Source organism: Mustela erminea, chromosome Y (genome assembly GCF_009829155.1).
Source record: "Mustela erminea isolate mMusErm1 chromosome Y, mMusErm1.Pri, whole genome shotgun sequence".
In the NCBI taxonomy this organism is placed as follows: Eukaryota; Metazoa; Chordata; class Mammalia; order Carnivora; family Mustelidae; genus Mustela; species Mustela erminea.
The window spans coordinates 2924506-2942541 of NC_045636.1; the positions used below are offsets into that span (position 1 = coordinate 2924506).

Below are 18036 nucleotides of genomic sequence, written 5' to 3' on the forward strand. Positions count from 1 at the left end.
TTAATTAAATCTTAATTCTCTCTAAAGTTAACTGTCTCAAGTTTTGATATAGGTGAAAAACTGGTTTCACTATCATTACTCCCACCCTGGTCATTTGCTGCTTTAATATGGGTAAGAAATGGATGCTTACTTTATTTCCTCAACTTCTTATCCTGCAAGATATAATTTTTCTTTCAACTTACATCATTTCTTTAGGAGGACACTAGAGTAATGAGGCAAACACATTCTTTTGTGTCCTTTTTGGAGATTTAGCAAATCTTTTACACACCTTTGTTAACAAAAAAGAACACACAATTGGCTTAGTATGCCCAAATGGAAAATAGGTTCCCCTTGCTGTGGAGAAGTAACATACTGCTTTTCAGTATGTTACTTGTGTCAGTAAAAGACATTTTAGGCAAACAGTGTATTTCACCTTACATAATAATTTGTTTTCCTATTTTTTTTCTTTTGCTTTTACTTTAAGTCAGTAATAAATTCAGACAAGAAATAACATTTCATGGCATTTTTTATTCTAAAAATTTTAACAATGCAAACATTACATTCAAACAGCTTATCTAGTTTTCATCAATTAACATAAACAATTATGAAATTACTTTGAATACTTCTTTTTCATCCTATACATCTTATCCAAAAATTCATGGAAGGCAAGTTAATGTATGCCTTTCCCATTTAAGTAACACTTTTCTTTTATTAGTACTAGAATAACAGAAAAAAAGGTTGTAGTTAAGTTTTTTCTTTAATTTTTCCCTTAAATTGGTAGAGAACTTATTTTTAGTATCTACTACGGCCTCCTCTTTCAGATCGGTTCCCCCCACGACCTCCTCTGGAAGCCCCACAACTTGAGCTACCATACGATTCACGAGGAGAAGGGTACACCCTATCCATAGAAGGTGGAAACCCTCGTTCTTGTCTGCCACCACGCTCACGACTTATATAGAGATCACTCCGGCTGCTTGAGTAACTTTCCCGACCTCCACCATATCCATCACGTGTGCTGCTATAATCATCATAGCGACTGCTTCCACCATAACTCAGAGGGGGCCCACGTGCTGGTGGTGCACCACGGGAGCTACCTGTAGTAAGGTCAATGATAAAGTAAAATACTTACTACACTACAATTTTTGTGGCATCATTACACCATGATGATAGTTTAAGTACTAAATATTTGGAAGAATTATGTTTTTATCTGCCTCTGGTGAAAAGATAATATGCTGCACTAATGAGATTTTTTTATTTTAAAAGGAAATGAAAATGTATCATGTTTTAGGTTAAATGGTAAATGTTCTGTCACAGCTTCTAAAAAGGGGTTGAAATTCTGACGTTCATATTTTTATTACTCAAAAAATGACAAAAGTTTTTGATGAGACTATCAATTTACCCTCAAAAGGAACCTGTTAAGGACAATAAAAAAGTAATTCAAGAATCTTCAAGCTAATAAAAGGCCATGCTGTAGTTCTGCCTGTGAAATTAAAAGTCACAATATATGACCAACAATCTGGTCTGCTGAATCTAATTGCATGAATATTCAGTAACAATTGGACTCTTACCATAACTATCATATGACTCTCTATAAGAGCCTCCACTTGAATGTTCAGAATAATCTCTATCACGACCACCACCACAGCCATCACGATCACTAAAATAAAAGAAAAGGCATTCATGCAACAAGAACTGCAAGCAGCTATTTGATAAAAATTTAAATTTTCATAGTACCTATATCCTCTAGAGTAATGTTCATCCCGAGAACTTGAATGGCCATAATAACGGTAAGCATAGTCTCTGGTTGGTGGAGCATAATCCTTGGTGTCTCGGGAACTTGGATAATCTCTGCTCGAATAACTTAAAAATAAAGCAGCAAATTTTTAAAATGCAGTTTCTTATATCCAGAATATACATAAAAAACTGACAATAAAAAGACAAAACATTTGGCAGACTTGAATAAACTTTTCTCTAATGAAGATAAACAAATGGACAAGTACATCAAAAGATGCTCACTCAGTCATTAGGTAAATACAAATCAAAACACAAACCAGTTACTTCTTTACCACACCTAATACGCTGGATTTTAAAGAAAAGAAAATATTAAATATTAGTAATGTAAAGAAGTTAGAATCTGTATATTGATAGTAAAAATGTAAAATAGCGCAGTCCCTGTGGGAAAGGCTGGTGGTTCCTTAAAAAATTACATAATAACAATAGGACCCCAAAACTCCACACCTAAGTATATGCCCAAAAGAACTGAAAAAAGTATTCAGATATTTGTAGATTAATGCTTCCAACTGTACAATGGCGCAAATATGTGGTAATTGCATATACAATGGAATATAAAACCCATAAAAAATCCATAGTAAGGATTCATGCTATAACATGCATGTTTCTTGAAAAAACAATTGTGCTAAAGAAGCCCGACACAAAACGTTACAATGGTTTGACCGCATTTGTATAATCTATGCAGAATAGGGAAATCCAGAGACAGAAGAGAGGTGTTTGTTAGGCCCTGGAATCAGGTGGGGGTAACATTAAGTGTTATCTGGGGATGGTAAAAATGTTTTAGAACTACATAAAGATGGTAACTGCTTAACACTGTAAATGTACTAAGTATTACTGAGTTATTAACTTTAAAATATCTAGTTAGTGAATTCTGCTTCAAAACAAAAAAAATCTACTATGACTTAACAGTTTATATACTTTATTTTCATTTACCTATCTCTGGTATTGTAACCGTCATCTCTTGGTGAAATGTAGTCATCTCTCCGGGAAGAGACTGGCTCTTTGCGTGAAGGATCTCTATAATTTTCTCTTCCACGTGTTTGTGGACCTTTAATTTAAAAATTCTTAAATAAGTACCTCAGTAACTTTTATAAAAAAAGAAAAATTCAAAACAGATTTCTTTCCACAATTTTTAAAGGTTTCTCCCTTAAGATACTATTTATGATTTTTTTTTGCCTGCTTTTTACATATTTCTGAATGTCTCATCTTCTGGTATCTTCTCCTTCTCTGTCCATCTTGCACAATCTTTAAACTACCATCAGAAGGTAAAAAAAAAAAAATCAGCATATTAGCTGATATGTTTCAATTGCTCCTCAAAGATCATAGTATTTATTAAGCTATTACAATTAAGTGTCAAACTATTTTCCTATTTACCTTAGTCATTTCATAATCTTTTTTTAAGATTTCGAGATTCCCCACCATGTGCTTTCTTGTTTACCCATGTATACACTCTAACACTGCCGAGCATACTTGCTTATTGTCAAAGCAAAGGGATTTATGAGTCACTTTAAGGTATTAAGTAATTATCCCATTATTCATCACTTTCCTTTACTGTCTTCTCTGTAGTCACTTTAATTATTTCAAATATGTTTCTACTACACATCCTTGTTTTTCTTAAAACAGTCTCTCCACTGCATGAAACAAATTATGCCTTTTCTGGCTTTCATCAAGTATCTCCATTATTTCCTTTTTTAAATAATCCTTTTTAAATTTTTTAAATATTTTATTTATTTATTTGACAGAAAGAAATCACAGGCAGGCAGAGAGAGGGCGAAGCAGGCTCACTGTCGAGCAGAGAGCCTGATGCAGGGCTCAATCCCAGGACCCTGAGATCATGACCTGAGCCGAAGGCAGTGCTTAAACCACTGAGCCACCCAGGCACCCCTCCATTATCTTCTATTTACTGCCCCAACTGCAAAACTTCTAGTACTCTGTATACGTTCTGCATTCTATACCTCTCTGCACATTTACAATGCTCTTTTTCTCTTTAATTCCTAAATATTCCTTATCACCTCAGCATTTCCCATAGCTTTCTGTAGTCCACTGTTCCTTTGTGGTGTTTCTCAAAAGCTTAAACAAAAAATTCACATAATTCAGTCATTAAAACTGCTCCAGCTCAAAGATATTTTCTTTTTCTTTTCCTACCAATTGTTCATGAATATTAACAGCACAAAGAAAACATGTAAAACCTGCAAGTTGTTTACTAACTGAAATACGTATGTATCGTTTTTCAGATTAAAAAAAAGTACTCATTTCAATTCATCCCACTTGCACCAGCAGTACTATCTTTCGTTGGGGCACTAGATGCCAAATTCTTTACATATATTTTCTAATTTATCATACCAAATGGCTAATAGCTTAGTCTTTGTAATGATGGCAATGTTGATGCCTAGTGCTGTTTTAGCATTATTATTTAAGGGCTTATTTGGAAAGCAGTGAATCCTAAATATGAAATTTTGTCCCATAAATATTCTCTTCACAGGTGAATTATTATTCTTGGTTCCTATAATTCAGCCCTCCCTTATTTTAATTCTTTCATAGGAAATGTATAGGCTTCTTCTGTATTTAAGACAACAGCAAATTATACTTAGTTTCACTTATCTTCTACATATGAAAGGTAAATCTGATAATGACAACTTCTACCCTAAGAGATAGATACAGCAATGCCAAATTAAAATAACTGAACTTTTCACATTCTCTAAATTTGAAAATATATTGTCTATTTCTTTACTAAGACATTCTTTACCCTCTTGATTCCTACTCTGTTTAATCCAAGATCTTACACCTCCTTCTCAAAATTATCTGTTCTTATATTTTATTCTACTTATCTCTTGCTTGCTTTAAATTCTCTCAACTGATTTCAAATTTCCTAAGGACAGTTATCTTACGGTTTAAAACATCTCTTCATCAACCTTAGTGATGAACTTGTATCTTCAAATATTTCATAACTATATGATAATAGCTTCATAACTAAGTGCACTTCTATGATTTCCTCCAACTTAAATAATTATTTAAAGTTTATATGTCAATTATTTAAATGTTTTAAGTCTATCAAGGCTTATTTTTTAAGTAACCATCAAACCCCATAGTGATCTCTGCTGATCTAAATAACAAAATGTTTTATATTTATTTATCATGTAATCCTTAATACTAGGTATTTCCTTTCCCAGGAGAGGATTCTTGGAAGCAACTAATCTTTTTATCCATTTCTTAGTATTTTCACAAAACAAAAACAGTACTTGCACATAATTAGGATTTTAAAATTGAACTTTCTAATAACTTAGATTAGGACATCACTGGCACACTTTCAAAGAATTCATGCTCAGATTGTGTATCCACCATCATCTGCATTTAAAACAGAATCTTTTTAGTAAAGCACCATCATGGTCCAAATAAGAGAAAGGAAAAAATATGGCAAGTTGCATTTATTATTTATAACTAGTTAATAACTAAAAGAAACCAGGTGATCAAAATACACAGTCCAATTATGCTACACATCAGAATGCTCTCTCACAGGACATTTTAATTTTCAAGAAAATCTTGATCTTGAAATCATGCAATATAAGGAACCCACTGACAAAAGCATGTTAGCAGGAAATTTTAAAAATATGAAGAGGCATTCTAAAGCAAATGTGGATTTAATTTAATACAAAACTTAGTGTTTTAACACTGTTTCTTAATCACCTAATGCATCTAAAATTAAAAACTAAAGAATTAGATCATAACCAAAATAAATAGTGATCAATAAATATGACCATATACTTTCTTTCCATTTTGCTTCTTGAAATCACCTTCTTAAAAATAACTGATTTTCATTCATAATAAACTACTGTCTTGGTAATTCACAATATTTACCTCTTCCTCCAATCCCTCTATTGCTACGCCCGGGAGCAGAAGGAGCAGATCTTTTAGGAGGAGGACCTCCGCTTCTGGAAGATGGACCTCTTTTAACTGGAAAGGGTCCCCTGGAAGAACTCATGTGGAGGTTAAGAGAATATTCTCCATCATCTGTGTTTAAATAAAATATTTTTAGTGAAGTACAATCAACATTTTTATTGTGTTGTTATTCACCATACATCATTAGTTTTTGACATAGTGTACCAAAACTCATTACGTATAACACCCAGTGCTCCATGCAACACACACCCTTCCTAATACCCACCATCAGTCTCACCCATTCCCCACTCCCCTCCCCTCTAAAATCCTCAGTTTGTTTATTAGGGTTAGGGTTAACCTTAGGGTTAGGGTGAGTCATGGTTCCTCTCCCCTCCGATTAAGTTTCAATCATTGTTTGAAAATTTTTACTAAACAAAACTAAGTAAGGTCTTAAGTATTCATAATTAACAGTGTTTTCTTACATGATACAGATCAAAGACGTATTGTGAAAGTTAGTTTGGAAAACCTAGAAAAACTCAACTAGAAGCATTTTATATTCACATTAAAGCAACATATTTGAAATCTAAAGGGAAAGATGCATCAAAATTCTTTATCTAAAAGAGTAAGTTAATATAAAACTCTTATAATGCACTTAAATAATATCCAATAAAAATTTTGTTATGTTCAATTTTACTGGTATATTAGGAAATGAATATTAAGGGGTGCCTGGGTGGCTCTGTGGGTTAAGCCTCCACCTTAAGCTCAGGTCATGATCTCAGTCCCACATCAGACCCTCTCCTCGGCGGGGAGCCTGCTTCCCCTCTCTCTCTGCCTGCCTTTCTGCCTACTTGTGATCTCTGTCAAATAAAGAAATAAATAAAATCCAAAAATGCATATTAAATAATCAAGAATCATTTCACCTTCTCAACCAGAAAAATGTTTAGATATATTCTCATTCCTCAGTATTTTCATAGGTAAAAAATAGAATATTCTTTTTTTAAAATTAATTTCTTTTCAACGTAACGGAATTCATTGTTTATGCACCACACCCAGTGCTCCATGCCATATGTGCCCTCCATAATACCAACCACCTACCCCCCCCAACCTCCCTCCCTCTGCCCCTTCAAAACCCTCATATTGTTTTTCAGAGTCCATAGTCTCTCATGGAATATTTTTATACATGGCAGAAATACGTAAAATATTCTCAAGATCAGTTTAGTGAATAAAAACAAAATTGCCTTAAATGGGACAAAAAACATTCTCTAAAAAGTCTATAAATACCATTTTCAACGATTCATTATTCCTCCAATACACACAACAAAGATACATATGTATTTGTGAAGCAGTGGCTTTTAATCTTTTTCTGAGTAAATATAAAGAAGCTCTAGATGTTTCCCCTAGATATTTCCCCAAATAAGGTATTTCCATACATTCACACTTACTGTTTTCCAGTCCTATGGTTGCATCCTTATATTTTAACACATTACCCAAGTGTCCTCCACGTGAGGAACGCCCTCTTGCTCCTCCACTTCCTCCTCTTCCACACCTCACATTTCTTGGATTGCCTCTGTGTCTTGGAGGAGGTGGTGGCTTCCGTCTTCCACCACTTTCAAAAGATGGTTTGTTGGCTTGCTCCACTTTAATTGCTTTTCCATCCAAAGACTAAAGAGATTAAGTATAATATCAGGAACATTGCACCAATTTAGCAAATTTTACAAATCTACTCATTACTGAATGTAAAATCAAGTTCAACTAAAGAAAACAACTATCCGGTCCTTCATCTGCCAAATATTAGACATTTAACTAATAACTGCTTTCCATTAAATCCTCTTATGTATAGAATGATTACATGTATGTATTGGTTATTGTATTATATGTATACAGTGTATTATAGATTTATTGGTTATTAAGATAACTAATATGTATGCATACATATGTGTCTTGGTTATTGAGACTCCTTCAAGTATCTAGTATCATAATTAATTGCTCTCACATATCATGAAAATATACATTTTCTTTTTTAAAAAATATTTTATTTGACACAGAGAGAGAGAGATCACAAGGAGGCAGAGTAGCATGCGGGGGTGGGGGGTGCAGGCTCCCTGCCAAGCAGAAAGCTGGATGTGGGGCTTACTCCCAGGACCCTGAGATTATGACGTGAGCCTAAGGCAGAGGTTTCACCCACTGAACCACCCAGGCTCCCTGAAAATATTCATTTTCTAATGTATAACTCCCTTCATTTTTTTTCTTATTTCATACTTTCTTTATTCATGAGAGACAAAGAGAGGAGGAGGCAGAGGGTGAAGCAGGATCTCTGCTGAGCAAGGAGCTGGATGTGGAACTTGATCCCAGAACTCTGGGACCATGACCTAAGCTGAAGGCAGTCTCTGAACTGACTGAGGCACATAGGCCCCATTTTTGCATTTCTATCATTTAAAATTTCCAGTATCCCAAGGATATATCAATGTGTACTGTCAATTAGAAGTTACTATTACTTATTCAAAATGATTTAGATTCTGTATTATTTTTTAGTATTTGTTCTGCTAAAAATTAAAAGGAAATTTCCTAATATGACTGCAGCTGTTAGGTACTGTTGTAACTTTCTTCGCTTTTAATAGAACACTATTTGGTCTTAATGTTTTGCCATACTCCATTATTATTCAGCTTTGCTTTAAGTATGTCCCTAGAAAGCAATTTGTTAATATGGTATTTCATTATTCTCATTTTTCAGAGATAATATTGTATTTCTTAATCTCCTAATAATTTCACAATGGTTTATTCTGCTAAGGGGCCAATTTGATTTTTAAAAACCTAATTTGTAATAATTATCCCATATAAAACATTCTGGCCATTTTTTATTACTTTGGGAAAAGAATCTCAAATCCTAAACCAAGGCTTCTGGTAGGTATGGTCCACAGTCCAAAATAGTCACAACTAGCAGTTCCAACACCAGGGATACATCTGCTATTTCTGCATCCAAAATACTTTCTGCAAAGTTATGTACGGCTGCTTACTTTATAAAACACAGTTTTATAAAATCCTAAAACCCTTGATCTTTATGGATTAAAACAATGTCCTGTCCACTCCCCCTGTACATTCTATTACTCTTTTTATTTCTTATGAAATTCTTATACATATGAAACAAGTTGCTCATTATTTATTATTTTATTTTAAATTATTTTTATGGAACTAATTATTTTTATTTATACAGTCTCAAATACAAGAAAATAGCTAATGTGATTTATAGCCATTACTCAGTTGCTTTATCAAAAGCTAACACATAAGTTCTCAATAAAACATCTACCGAATGAAAGAATTTAGTAATAATGTCTATACAAACTCATGCCCTTGTCCTTAAAAAACCAGAAAACAGAGGAATCATCAATTATTCTAAGTAAGTCTAATTTACCTCCATACATAATACAAGATCCTTAGCCAAACCCAAATTCTGCATGCTAATAGCCATAAAATATAAAAGTAAAAAAGTCAGTATGTAATGAGAGCCTGCTTTTTACCAGAAACCAATCTACAGGGAAAACAAGAAAACTAAGAAGTATTCCACACTATGTAAACTTAAAAAGTCCTTCAAATATTTTAAAAATTAACTAAATATACACAATAAAAAATTAAAAACTAAAATAACTAAATAGTTAAAAATGAACTTATAGTTTGAGTATAAAAAGATAATACTTACAATATAAAATAAGGAAAAGATAAAATTTTAGAATAAATATTCAATTTGAGTTTTTGAAGACCAAAATGCTATTTATCAGGCTGACCCAGGTATTGACATGTCCAAAAAAATGTTGGGGACAGCTTAACGAAAAATAAAGCTATAAAATAGATTAGAATAATCTAAGAAACAAAGAATCCAAAAATTATAGAATGGAATGATGTAGAGTGCAATAAAGTATTCAGTATTTTAACAGAATCACTGAAAAACTTCAAAGTATATAGGAGATACATAATTATTGACTTTAAAATCCAGAAATAAAATAAGACTATCTTCTTTATTTATCAGTACATTAAAGACCGGATCAAAATAAACCCTCAACCACTACAGTAATCACTTATCAATTTTACAAAAAATACTGATTATAGAATAAAAAACAGGAAAGTTAGGTAAGGTGACCAAGTAATTATTTTGATTACCACTTCAACAGTTTACTCATTATTATTTTTTGTCCTCAAGAATTGAATGCTGGGGTGCCTGAGTGGCTCAGTGCGTTAAACATATGACTTCAGTTCAGGTCATTTTCTCAGGGCACTGGGATGGAGCCCCACATCAGGCTCTCTGCACCCCCCTGCCTGCCTCTCTGCCTACTTGTGATCTCTCTCTCTGCCAAATATATAAATAAAAAATCTTTAAAACAAAAGAATTGAATGTCTGTATGAATGTAAAGGTTCTGCTCAATCTGCACAAAAATAATACAGAAGTAAGAGTTTATAAAAATCTATTGAAATTCATAGAAGTGTTCTGTAGTATAAAAACCTAGCAAGACAAATAGAAAAGATTAATTTCTGTTTTATGAAGAAAACAATTCTTAAAAAAGTTATTACTTGAACAGAACATTTACTTTCATATAGGCACTCAATTTTTGAAGAGAGAAAAATAATAATGAGTCAACTGCTGAAGTAGAGCACATATTGCATGGAGATCTGGGTGTCATAAGCAAACAATGAATCTTGGAACACTACATCAAAAACTAATGACCTACTGTATGGTGACTAACATAATAATAAAAAAAGAACTTAAAAAATAAATACTGGAATGCTAATGTAGAAATGCATTAACATATACTGCTAAAGCTAACGTTCATTTCAGCCCTTTTAACCATGATCTCCAGTATTTTTGTGACAAAGAGTGACAAGTAAAGAATTCTAGAATACACATTATGCTACCTTAAAAATTAGAAAAATAAAATAAAACATCATAGAAATACTATTCAATGAAAAATAGAACTAGAAAACTTTTAAGAGACTCCTTTACCTTCCCATTCATATCTTTGGCAGCATCCTTAGCATCAGCAGGACTCTCAAATGTAATAAAAGCAAAGCCTCTGGACTTCTTGGTTTCCCGATCCTTCATCAAAAGAACTGTAATGCATATAAAATTTTAAACTTGATGCACATAAAAAATGCTTTCTTAATATTTTGAAAATTATCAATTCACCCTTTGGTGGTTTTTCCTAAGTTCTTTTTAACTTAACTGACATCCTGGATATAACAGTAAAAAAAAAAAAAACTTGCTAGTTATCTTAAAAACTTTACATTTTACATCATTATGAGTTGCTAAAAATTAATACTGAAGAACTCTATAGTTAGTCTATCTTATCCCATTTTAAGCCCTATCTCCACAGTATACATACTTTATTTATTTGCTCTTCTCAATGGTAAAAGACTTGTAGGTGGATACTTTCATTTATTGCTATTAGTACTTTCCCAATATAAAACAAAAATATTAAGGAAAAGTGCTCATATAAATTAAAAAGACAAAAGAATTTTAGCTTAGCTGTTCAATTATATATGTTTAGTATAATTTACTTTGAACATTTACATAGATACTGGTCTTGTTACCTTCCACTATGTGACCATATTTCCCAAATACTGCTTCAAGAGTCTTTTCATTAGTCTCAATATTGAGGCCTCCTATAAACAGCTTCCCAGGTCTATCTGCTTCCACCATTTTGCTGTTAACTGGTTTAAAACATAAACACATCATAAAACATATAAGCCAAAAGACCTAATTTTGTTATAAAGTGTATGTAAAATTTAAATGAAGCAATGGTAATAAGCTCTGTTTTGTTTTTTAGTTAAAAGTGCAACTTGGCGTGTCTGGTTGTTTCAACAGAGCACCATGCTACTCTCAATGTCACAGTCATGAGTTCCAGCTCCACAATCAGTGTTAGAGATTATTGAAAAATAAATAAAAACTTAAAATGAGGAAACACCTGTGTAGTTCATAAAAACCTTGTGTTTTTGAAGCCCACTCCATTTGTTTTGTGTGCAATATGCAGGCTTTTTTTTTAAGTGTGGATAATTTTAAGACTTATTTTTGAAAGAGAAGAGGTCCTGAGAGAGGAAGCACAAGTCAAGGGAACTGGGAGAGGGAGCAACAGACACTGTGGAAAAAAAAGGAGCCAAAGCGGGATCCATCCCAGGACTCTGGTATCATGACCTGAGCTGAAAGTTAGATACCTAAGGCATTGAGCCTGAGTCACCCAGGCATCCATAGTGTGGGTTTTTTTTTAAGTGACAACAAATGAGTTTCTGCACTTAAGACTTAACATTTAAACTTTTCTTAAGTGCACATTAATATGACAAATTTATTTAGAGGTTTTCCCCTGCCCAAATCTATTTCCATTTATCTTGGTCACCTATCAAATAGGTGACCAAGGTAATTGCTTTCTCCAAAAGCGATAGGTAATTGCTTTATTCAAAAATTTCTAAAATGCTAAGTCATAATATTAAGGCACAAATTAAAACCTTCATTGATGGAATTTAAGCCATGAATATATATGGAGAAAAGACTTTAGCAAATTTTGGTTAAAACTGTGTGATTTTTTAATGGATGCTAAACACTTGAGAATTCCTGTGTAGTGAATCAATATTTTGATGTCTGACTAGTAAAAAAGTTTGTAATCACAGTGGTTAAATATTTTGCATACAATTTTCTCACTTACCACCGGAACCATAAAGAAAACTCCTTAAAAAAAAAAAGTGCAATCTCTTCCAGAGATTATGCACTTTTTTTTTTAAGGAGTATTCTTAAACTCCTGAGTGAAATTAAACTGAGTTTTCTTAAACCCCTGAGTGAAATCAGTCAAGCAGAGTCAATTATCATATGGTTTCACTTATTTGTGGAGCATAACAAATAGCATGGAGGACATGGGGAGTTATAGAAGAGAAGGGAGTTGGGGGAAATTGGAAGGGGAGGTGAATCATGAGAGATTATGGACTCTGAAAAACAACCTGAGGGGTTTGAAGGGGCGGGAGGTGGGAGGTCGGGATACCAGGTGGTGGATATTATAGAGGGCATGGATTGCATAGAGCACTGGGTGTGGTGAAAAAATAATGAATTGTTTTTCTGAAAATAAATAAATCAATTTAATTTAAAAAATCATATAAAAAAACGCACATGAATCAAAATGGCGCCCTCGCTATATGTCCGACAATCCACAATGACGCACCATAATATAAAGAAAAAAGCCAAGTTATACAGCAAAACATGTACATAAGGTCATTAAATTAAAACTTCTATGCCTGAGTATAAGGTACTCGATAATTGTATATTTGATCCCAAACATTACACCTATACATTTTTAACCCATCCCCCCACCATTCATGAACAAAAGCCGAGAACTTCACGGACTTTCCACTGCTGCAGCAGGAACACATTCCCCAACAGAAGAAAAGCATAAACATACTTTCCAATAAAAAAGGCAGCTAACTCCTCTAAATATTCTATGCACACATATATTCAACTACATTGTGCACGTGCTCTTAAGGTTTACTGAAAATGCTCGAGAGAAAAATTAAAAGAATGAGTTACCACAACTTAAGTATATATAAACCACAATATCGGTATTCGCTATTATTCCAGAAGTATAAATTTCTCTTTCATCCTTAAAACCCTGAATTCCTTACCTTTTTTCCTCCAGCTTTCCTAACGTCCCGCCTCAACCCTTCGCCGAGCGACCACTAGCTCAACCAACGGCCGAAAACAACTGCGCAACCAATTTAACTGCGCTAAGGAACCCGGATGTAACTGGATGATGGACCGCAGAGGAAGTAGGGAATAAGGAAGATGGGTAATGTGGAAGAGTGAGCCGAGAGACTCCTGAGGGAAAACACTGAGAAGAGATTAAAAGACAAAATGTGTCTTTCCCCAGTGACTTTAATCCAGGTAAAGGAGGAACTAAATTTTTATTATTAATCATCTGTAACATCACTGTCTCAAATATTGTCAGTACACTGAGTGAAATTAAAAAAATATTGTCAGTACACTACCACATGGTGTCTAATAACTTTTTAAGACTGGAAAGGAAAAATAATAGTAACAGTGATGGAAAATACAATAGAGAAATGAATAAAAATAGTAACAGTATTTTCTAATCCAAAGCTTCACTATCTTTGAAATACACGGATTTGAAAAATGTAATGCTGTTATCCTCAGTAAGTACATATATGTAATGTTTGAACAAAACTTATAAAAATTAAGAAAAATAACAAACCTGTGACCTCAATTTTTCTGACCTCAATCTTTGTATAATAAACACAATCCTTAATAAATAATTCTATATGGTAAAATATACTACTATTCCTGAAAAACATAGTTATTAGCCGATACTATTTGTTATAATAAAATTATTCCTTTTAATGAGTTCATTTGCAAAATGCAACCTAACATGAGAGAATACATTTAAATAACTGCAGAATACAACTAAAACTTATTTTTGTGAAATTCCCTAGAATTTGTCAACACATTTAGCATAGACAATTTGTATTAACATCAGAATTTACCAGTTAAAAATGGTACTATAGTTACCATTTTTAGTGTTCATATCTGTTTTAACAAACCCTATATCTGTCAATTTTTACAATATTTCTCAAATTTTTAAGTGCTGAGAATTTTTAGATGTACCATTATAATGAATATACTGTTGATTATTCTGCACTAAAATCTTAATTTCTCATTTCAGTATTTTTTTTCAGGTAAATAACTCAGAAGTGAAGTTATGTGTGAAAGGTAAAGTTATTTTCATGCCTAATATTATTTTAGAAATTTGCTTTTAGTGACAATTTTGTAAACCATTCTAACATCATATCCCCATATGTATTATATTCTTAACAGAAATACATTAATTTTACCATAGTCAGATCAACATTAACAATTACTTTTTTTTTTAATTTTGTGTAATTAATATGTCCCCTTTCTTGGGGAAATGGATTTTATTAATGAATTTTACTAATAATATTATAAATAATATTATGAGTAATTAAATAATAAATCACTACCAATTGATAGTTAATACAAATGAACAACCAAGATATTAGCCAGTGAAAGTACCTCATTGGGAAAGTAGACATGGAAATAATGCAATGTGTTATAGGCCACAAAAAGGATGAGATAATGTTCCAGTTATTTTTTAAAAAGTAGTACACATACTAATGACTATCATTTTGTAAACAATTATCAGGATCAGCTATTTAGATAAAATATCTCTATATACAGTCTTAGCCAGTTAACGTTGGGAACTCCTATAGCATTATGTTCATTTTGCAAGAGAGGAAATAAACAGAACATTAAACCTTTTTTAGTTTCAGGAATCTATCTCTAGAAAAATTATGATTTAAATCTAATGATCTAAATGATTTAAATCTAATGGTCCCCAGATACTTTGTTGTTAAAGAAAACTGCTACATAAATGCATGTTAAAAATTTACTGAGATGTGTTTTGAATGAATTATAACTTATTAGACATGGGGCATCTGTGTGGCTCAAGAGGTTAAGTGTCTTGTATTCAGCTGAGATCATGATCCCAGGGTCCTTTGATCAAGTTGTGCATCAAGCCCCCTTGTCAATGGGGAGTCTGCTTCTCCTCCTTCCTCTCCCTCTTCCTCTCCCTCTCCTTCTCCCACCCATAATCAGTCTGTCTGTCTATCTATCTATCTATCTATCTATCTATCTATCTAAAATAAATAAAATCTTTAAAAAATAACCTAAGACTTACTACTTAAGGAATATCCTAGACAGGGATAACATTTGCAGAGTCATGGGATTACTAAAAATAATGTAGAAGAAGAGAAAAAAGGGAACATTATAAAATGTGATTTTCCTGGGAAAAGGTACAGAAGCATGCAATGTTAAATACAAAAGACAACCTGGGGGGAATAATTTTGACCAGCAATATTAAGATCTACAAAATAGAGTGTATCTGTTGATTAACGCAACACTATAAAGTAGTCAGAGTTAGCAAAAAGAATCTAAACTTCAAAATGTAGCAGTTCTATGAAATTAAGTAAAATACTTAACCTCTTAAATTCACTGAATCTGCAATATAGAGATAGTAATGGTATTATCAAATAAGTCCATTGAGTTAAAGTTAAATAATGTCCTGAGCACCCTGTGAACACAAAACCTGAAACATAATACATAATACAGAATTCAAAAAATGGTAGAAATTATATAATTACCTTTCTTTTTTTAATTTCTTAAATTTATTTTCAGCGTAACAGTATTCATTGTTTTTGCACCACACCCAGTGCTCCATGCAATCCGTGCCCTCTATAATACCCACCACCTGGTTCCCCCAACCTCCCAACCCCCGCCCCTTCAAAAACCCTCAGGTTGTTTTTCAGAGTCCACAGTCTCTCATGGTTCTTTCTTTTAAGTGGAGGTCTAAAAGCCACACATTGTTTAGGGACTGGTAAACACTATCAAAACTAAATAAGATGAAAATTAAGAGGGAAGCAAACCATAAGAAATGCTGAACTCTAGGAAGCAAACTAACTGTTGCTGGAGTGGAGGTAGGTGAGGGAATGGGGCAACTGGGTGATGGGTGTTAAGAAGGACACTTGATGTAATGAGCACTGGGTATTAAATGTAACTGATGAATTACTGAATTCTACCTCTGAAACTAATTTTTTTTAAATTTTATTATTTATTTGACAGAGAGAGATCACAAGTAGGCAGAGAGGCAGGCAGAGAGAGAGGAGGAAGCAGGCTCCCTGCTGAGCAGAGAGCCAGATGCGGGACTCGATCCCAGGACTCTGAGATCATGACCTGAGCCGAAGGCAGCGGCTTAACCCACTGAGCCACCCAGGCGCCCTGAAACTAATTTCTTTTTTAAAAGCTGTATTTTAAACAGAATTGGCTGCTCTGGATATTTTCCATAAAGTGAATCATTATTACATGCTTTCACTAATAATATGCCTTAAAAAGGGATAGAAAGGTATGACAGAACACTGACACACAAGTTTGGAGTAGAGAGTAAATTAACAATAGAAAAAATTTAAAAAGAATTACAGGAAATATTTGGTGCCTTCTTCTAGTAATAGAACTCACTTGAAAATGAGATGACAGATTTAAAAAACATAATTTGTCAAGAATTATGCAAGAAGAAATAGAAATCCTGAGATAATTAGTTCATAGTGAATTTGAAGGGGTTGTCTGAAAAATTTATACTGTTTTAAATGTAAACAAACATACATACAATTTTTATAGTATTTTGTTTTTTGTAGAACTCAGGAGACAAAAGTTAAATATGTCAATTCATTTTACAGACATAACCTCCAAATATAAGACAAAAGAACTATATGATAATACAAATTATAAATTAGATAGAGGATCATTTCCTAAATGGAAATAAATACTGCAGGCCCAAAGGTAAAATAAAAGCAAAAACATAGAGACTATGGACTCTGAAAAACAATCTGAGGGGTTTGAAGCAGCCGGGGGTGGGAGGTTGGGGGAACCAAGTGGTGGGTATTAGAGAGGGCACGGATTGCATGGAGCACTGGGTGTGGTGCAAAAATAATGAATACTGTTATGCTGAAAATAAAAAAAAACATAATAAGTACTTTCTGCTTGATATTATAGGAAATGTCTTCATTTACTTTTAACTTGATTATCTCATTTGATTATTGCCACTATACTATAAATTACTATTCTTTTTTGGGGGGCCATTATATAGTCTTATATTTGGAGATACACATAGACACTGAGTTTTAATCCTTTATTTTAGATTTAAAGGAACTGAAGTTTAGTAGATTCAAAGGGTCACATGGCTAAATGTAGCAGATCCAACAAATAGAATCGATATTTTCCAAATCGAATACAAATTTCTTCTACATACATGAATAATTAAAAAAAATTGGCCCATAGAAATGTTAGGCAGTATAGTATGTAGAAGATAGTCAAACCATATAAATTTCCTATAATTCTTTGATATAGAATAATCACTATTTTGGGGGAAAATAACAATGACCATTTCTTTTTTATTATAATTTTTTTAAATGAAGGATGAACTGAAGTCTCTTTTTTTTTCTTTGAATCAGAACTCTAGATGTCTATCTTTATTTAAGTGGAGTTTCTCTCATTGTCACCAAGAAATATCACTGTAAAAGCATTCTAAAAATTTACCTAGGCAAATGTGAGGTGGCAAAGTGAGTTAGGCATAGTTCCCCTCTTCTTTAAAATTTAATAAAATACTGTTTTTTTAAACTGAATTCTTACTATATTTTTTCTTGTTTGAAAAAGGAAACTGAAAAATACATGAAGAATGCCTTGAGTATGTGGAGATGTGTATTATATAGTATGCCTTCAGTAGGACCTTAAGTAATGTGAAAATAATATTAAAAATGCAGCGGGCGGTTCCTGAGTGTCTG

At 32.9% G+C, this 18036-nt stretch overlaps 1 protein-coding gene across 2 annotated transcripts; it reads right to left on the reverse strand.

The window, feature by feature from the left end:
- Positions 1 to 703: 703 nt before the first annotated feature.
- On the reverse strand, positions 704 to 13352 carry LOC116583901 (RNA-binding motif protein, X chromosome-like). Of its 2 annotated transcripts, none has more exons than XM_032331904.1 (9): positions 13294 to 13352; positions 11224 to 11343; positions 10637 to 10743; positions 7134 to 7308; positions 5626 to 5778; positions 2704 to 2818; positions 1714 to 1839; positions 1548 to 1636; positions 704 to 1073 (listed from the first exon to the last, which is right to left on the reverse strand). In XM_032331904.1, the coding sequence occupies exons 2-9, from the start codon at positions 11330 to 11332 to the stop codon at positions 772 to 774; spliced, it is 1176 nt and encodes a 391-aa protein (XP_032187795.1). In that variant the 5' UTR covers positions 11333 to 11343; positions 13294 to 13352; the 3' UTR covers positions 704 to 771. The 2 variants fall into 2 exon arrangements, with proteins under 2 accessions (XP_032187795.1, XP_032187794.1); XM_032331903.1 differs by having other exon boundaries at positions 7089 to 7308.
- Positions 13353 to 18036: the final 4684 nt, after the last annotated feature.

What these genes read in the sequence shown, in the direction of transcription:
- LOC116583901 (XM_032331903.1), bottom strand. Translation starts at nt 11,332, where the DNA reads ATGGTGGAAGCAGATAGACCTGGGAAGCTGTTTATAGGAGGCCTCAAT. An exon ending in CCAAAGATATGAATGGGAAG is followed by an intron (nt 7,309 to 10,636) that starts GTAAAGGAGTCT and finishes TAATCTCTTTAG; the next exon opens with TCTTTGGATGGAAAAGCAAT. An exon ending in AGAGTCATATGATAGTTATG is followed by an intron (nt 1,074 to 1,547) that starts GTAAGAGTCCAA and finishes ACCTTACTACAG; the next exon opens with GTAGCTCCCGTGGTGCACCA.